At 41.7% G+C, this 5,963-nt stretch overlaps 1 protein-coding gene across 1 annotated transcript; it reads right to left on the minus strand.

The window, feature by feature from the left end:
- Nucleotides 1-1,263: 1,263 nt before the first annotated feature.
- LOC136391209 (olfactory receptor 1J4-like) lies at nt 1,264-4,308 on the minus strand. Its single transcript, XM_066362736.1, has 2 exons — nt 4,278-4,308; nt 1,264-2,283 (listed from the first exon to the last, which is right to left on the minus strand). Exon 2 carries the CDS (start codon nt 2,233-2,235, stop codon nt 1,264-1,266), a length of 972 nt encoding a protein of 323 aa, XP_066218833.1. The 5' UTR covers nt 2,236-2,283; nt 4,278-4,308.
- Between the last annotated feature and the right edge of the window lie 1,655 nt (nt 4,309-5,963).

The raw sequence follows: 5,963 nt of genomic DNA on the forward strand, positions 1-5,963 counted from the left end.
AGAATGCAGACTAGTGCAGCCTCTGTGGAAAACAGTATAGAGATTTTTCAAAAAATTAAAATGTAACTGCCCTTTGACCCATCCATCCCACTTTTAGGGATATATACTAAGAACACCAAATTACTGATTCAAAAGAAGAAATGAACCCCCATGTTTATGGTATTTATGGTAACATTGTTTACAATAGGGAAGATCTGAAAACAGCTCAGTGTCTGTCAGTAGACGAGTGGATTAAAACACTGCGGTACATATACACAGTGGAATACTAAGGGGCCATGAAAAAGAAGGAAATCTTACCTTTTGTGACAACATGGATGCACCTGAAAACTATTATGTTAAGTGAAATAAGACAGACAGAAAAAGAAAAATATCATATGACCTCACTCATTTGAGGAATCCAATGAACAATGTGAACTGAGGAACCGAATAGAGGCAGATGCGGGATATAAGAAACCAGAGGGAAAGCGGATAGAGGGAAAGGGGAGGAGAGGATGGGATCAGAGAAGGAAAAGAGATTTGTGAAATTACATATACATAACACAGCGTTATAGAGAGCAGAAAAGCTAATCCTGGATGGAAGAAGGGAGGGCATTGGGGGTAGAGGGGCAAGGCGGATGTGGAAGGGAACATGGGGCTGAGGGTGATGTATTCGGTGGGACACTTGGATCTATGTAAACACAATAAACTTAAATCAATAAAAAAAGGTTACGCAGGGAGGGGGGAGAGGGAGAGAGAAAGGGGGAGGGAGAGGGGCACAAAGAAAACTAGATAGAAGGTGACAGAGGACAATCTGACTTTGGGTGATGGGTATGCAACATAATTGAACGACAAGATAGCCAGGACATGTTATCTTTGAATATATGTATCCTGATTTATTGATGTCACCCCATTAAAAAAATAATAAAATTATTAAAATTAAAAAAAAGAAAAAAAAAGTTCTCAAGAAGAAAATTATGATGGTAAAACAAGGTGACCCCAATAACATAGTATGAACGTGACATAAGCAAAAACTGACATGTCCCAGAGGAAAACATAAAACAACAATTATAATTCTGTCACGTATTTTGCATAATATTTTGCATATACCTTATGAGAAAAAACAATGAATAGTAGGAAATATTAATTAGCTTTAAACACTGTTAACAATCCCAGTAGCAAACTAGACGTTCTTGACAAATAAACAGCACTTATACATGGCATTACAATGCCTATTATTAAAATTATATGGAGATGTCGACCATACAATATTTTAGAAGCTAAGTCTCACTTGATCCTGACTGCGATAAGAGGATTTACTGATTGCAACTTAAAGACATTAACCCTGTTGACACACATTACCAAGGCCTGTTTGATGTCTCTGTTCCTCAGGCTGTAGATGAAGGGGTTCAGCATGGGGGTAATTACCATGTACATGACCGAAGCAATGATGTCCGTGGAATCCCACGAGGAGGAGAAAATATAAACACCTGCAATTGTCCCGTAGTATAAGGACACCACAAAGAGATGGGAGCCACATGTAGAAAAGGCTTTATAGAGTCCCTTAGTAGAGGGGACCCTCAAGATGATGGTCCCTATACGGACATATGAGCTCAAAATAATACACAAAGGAAGGAATAAAAGCAATCCTGCCTCAAGGAAGATGAACAGCTCATTGAGGAAGATGTCAGAGCAGCTGAGCTTCAGGAGCGCAGACAGGTCACAGTAGAAGTGGCTGATGGTGTTGTCAGCACAGAAGGACAGTTGGACCAGGAGGAGGGTGTGCAACAGGGCATTGACACAGGACAAAATCCAGGACCCAGCCACCAGCAGCACACACAGCCCCTTCCTCATGATGGTGGTGTAGTGTAGAGGGTGACAGATGGCCACGTACCTGTCATATGCCATCACTGCCAGAAGAAAATTGTCAATACCAGCAAAAACCATGAAAAAATACAGCTGAAAAACACATCCCACATAGAGGATGGATTGTTGCCGAGTCTGCATGTTCGTGAGCATCTTGGGGACAGTGACAGATGACAGAGAAATGTCAGAGAAGGCCAAGTGGCTGAGGAAGAAGTACATGGGTGTGTGCAGGCGGGAGTCCAGCCTGATGAGCAGGATGATGAGCAGGTTGCCCAGCACCGTGGTCAGGTACATGCCCAGGAACAGGGTGAAGAACCCGTGCTCCTGCCCTGGCCGCATGGGGAGCCCCAGGAGGAGGAACTCGGACACGTTGCTCTGGTTCTCGGGCCTCATGCTGCTCCCGTCTGCTGGGGAGGAAGGAGGTTTGAGACACTCAGCAACCTGGAAAGAACACCGAGGACCATCATGTCTCATGCTGTAATTCTCCAGGAAAACCAGAAATTCTTAACTGCCCTCCCATTAATTTCTCACATCTGTGGAACAATATCTGCTCCTCTATCCCAGTGAGGATCCAGGAAAACATCACATCCCTAATCAGCCAATAAAACCTCATTACACTGAAGCAAGAGGGTGTTCACTGTTGCATTCAACTATTATTTATTAAACATTATTCTGTGCTGGGGCCTCTAATAAGGACTGAGATAGAGTATTGAACAAGGAATCACAGACTCCAATATTGTGTGTTTAGATCGTGAGGCATGGAGGGATAATTTCCACCAGAGTAGTCCACAAACTTTCTTCATAATGATGCTGAATGTTTTGGTGAATATTTAGGTACTCACCTGAGAACTTAACCTGTGTTTCCCAATCAAATTCACACATTATCTGTATTCCCAGAATTTAAAACCACTTCACAACTGCACTAAGAATTTGCATTCCTTCATTTATTTTTGCTTTTAAGAAATAGAAACATATATGATACAAATGCTGTAAGCACACAACAGTAAAGTACGGGACAGAATGGCACATACATATGTGTGTTTACGTCAATGTTATATGTGATTTGTTATGTGCATCACTTGACATATATGAACTTCAAGGCAAGTGTCCTTTTTTCCATTTTATAGATGTGGAAACTGAGGCCAAAGATTGAAGTAACTTTCCCAGGTCTCACCACAATTTGATGGTGATTCTGCACAAATTTCACAGAGCATGATGCCTGGAGTATTTGTATTTTTGACCTTGCATGTTTAATAAAAGAAATCAAAGTTTTACAAAATTCTGAGCAACTCATTTACACTTGGGTCTAGAAAATAATAGACCTGTTTCAAAAATACAGGGATTAACTTAGAGCAGGGGTCCCCAAACTTTTACACAGGGGGCCAGTTCACTGTCCCTCAGACCGTTGGAGTGCCGGACTATAAAAAAAACTATGAACAAATACCTATGCACACTGCACATATCTTATTTTAAAGTAAAAAAAACAAAACAAGAACAAATACAATATTTAAAATAAAGAACAAGTAAATTTAAATCAACAAACTGACCAATATTTCAATGGGAACTATGCTCCTCTCACTGACCACCAATGAAAGAGGTACCCTTCCAGAAGTGCGGCGGGGGCCGGAAAAATAGCCTCAGGGGGCTGCATGTGGCCTGCAGGCCGTAGTTTGGGGACCCCCGACTTAGAGTTTGGTTATCTCAGCTATCGGTGCCCCAGAAATTGGACACCTCAGGAAATACTTGAGATCGTGGACACAGATCATACACCTGCAACACACATACACACAGAATGCTGATTTGAGAATTTCAGTCTCCTGTCACCATGTTCACTTAGTAAAGAAAGGACAGTCAATATGTGGATCAGCTCATAAACACTCATATACATACATACAACTCATAAGTAACACTGAATGTGAGACATACACAACACACAATGATGAACCACTCACCCACAAACACACTGACAATGCACATCAACACATCTGATTCATGACACACCTACTAAACACTCAACTCACTACATATACATAATTCAGGCACTGTACACACATGTCATCAAGAGCATATAAGATCCAACACAATCTAAAAACCTCACAAGAAACACACACCAACAATGCAGATGCACACTCAGCCACACACTCCGTACAACATCAGCACACCCACTCCTGTTACTGAGAGGTATGCTCCCGCCCCCTCTGACCGACCCCCTGCTGGGGAGGGCAGTCAGCATGGGACAGGTTCGCCTATTTGGTCACAGGTATGATCTTTACACCCCCACCTATACCATGCACGTGTCACATACACATGGTAACACACACTAAGAAAACCAAACAATACACTTGTCTGCTGTTACACACGAGTGTGTCACCCACAAACACAGCTGGCAAAAGCAGCAACACATGCTGCAGAGAGAGGTGTGAGCACTCTCTGACCTTAGTCCCCGTGAGGTGGGTGTCTTTTGTCCAGCAGCCGAGACGACAATCTCACTCCCAATGTCCAGCTGTGCTGCAGGTGTTTATGGTCACAGTCATGAACCAGGCGTCCCTAGTCACACAGCAGGAGGCTGGTCACTTGGTCTATGCCCGCTAATACAGGGTCAAAATGAAGACTAATTCAGAAAAATGGTTGGCTATGAGTTAGACACATAGCACGCGCACACACACATACACACACACACACACACACACACACACACACACACACACAGAGTCATGGACACAGAGTCCCACATGACCCGCTAGCATACAGGCAGACCCATCGCCAAGGGCAGAGTCCCAGCCCCTCTGGCCTGTGCCCGTCACTGCTGAGTCAGACCCTTCTGCTCCAGACTGCTGCCCGACTCCTCAGGTTTCTTCAGGAGGCCTTAGGTCCAGACACAGAGAAGAAACATCTGTGGCCCTGGCCCTTCTAGAGACTTTCATTCTCCTCAGCCAGCTCCAGAGAAATGAGTCCAAGACAAGACTTAATTACTAATGAGAGACTGAAACTCAGTCCCCAGGCTTCGGGCTAGTTTCTGACTGCCCTTTGGGGAGCTGTGTGTCCCAGAGCCAGAGGGACTGAAGTCCTGGGGGACAGTGTCCCTGACTCAAGTGATGTCCTGGGCTCATTTCTTTTTGGGCATTGTTCCAGCTGGGACAAAAGATTTTTTAATTTTCTATTTTGATTGATTTTAAAGGTATTAGAAAGGTTGTAAAAATTATATGGTCTTTTTCTGGACAAGCTTCACTCTGAATCCCAGTTGGTTGAATTAATTTTTTGTTTTTGTTTTTCTTCTGTGTGAATATATATATGTATGTATATTAAAATCTTAGATTTTCACCAGTTACACCACACTGCATATTATATAAAGGGCATATAATATTAATTTTTTTAATTACTTGTGTTTTAATCCTTGAACTATTGGCTAAAGTGGTGTCTGCCTGGTTCTCTGCTGTAAAGTTACAATTTTTAAAGGTTACAAATTTCACCTTGTAATTAATAAGGATTGCTTTGGTAGATGTTTTGATACTATATAAAAATAACATATTCCTTGTTAAAGTTTTACCTTCTGCTTTTAAAATCCATTGGTGTCCCTGATTCCAGTGATGCTCTGGGCTCCTTTCTTCTTTAGTCATTGTTACAGCTGGGACAGAGAATCTTTCAACTTTTTATTTTGAAATGATTTTAAAGATATGGAAATGCCATAAAAATGACATGAAGAATTCCTCCACAGGTTTCACCCAGATTCCCCAATGGTTAACTGTTTACTGTGTTTCCCTTCTGTGTATATGTATTTTGTGTGCACCTTTCAGGCTTACATTTTCAGTAGATACACCACAGTGCCTATTAATTTTCCCATGACTAGTGTTTTGATCCTCCATCAGATGGCTAACGTGCTGTCTGCCTGGTTCTCTGCTGTAAAGTTACCATTTCTTTAAAGTTACTATTTTAACCTTGTAATTAATTGGTATCATGTGGGTAGATATTTTGATACTGTATAAACATAACTTGTTCCTTGTCACATTTCACCCACTACACTTAGCATCTACCAAGGATTTCTTTTTAGTTTAATATTGCATATCTTTAATCAGTTGATTTCCATAATCTTCCTAAATGTAACCAGGTACAAAACAGGCATA

This window comes from Saccopteryx leptura, chromosome 2 (genome assembly GCF_036850995.1).
Source record: "Saccopteryx leptura isolate mSacLep1 chromosome 2, mSacLep1_pri_phased_curated, whole genome shotgun sequence".
In the NCBI taxonomy this organism is placed as follows: domain Eukaryota; kingdom Metazoa; phylum Chordata; class Mammalia; order Chiroptera; family Emballonuridae; genus Saccopteryx; species Saccopteryx leptura.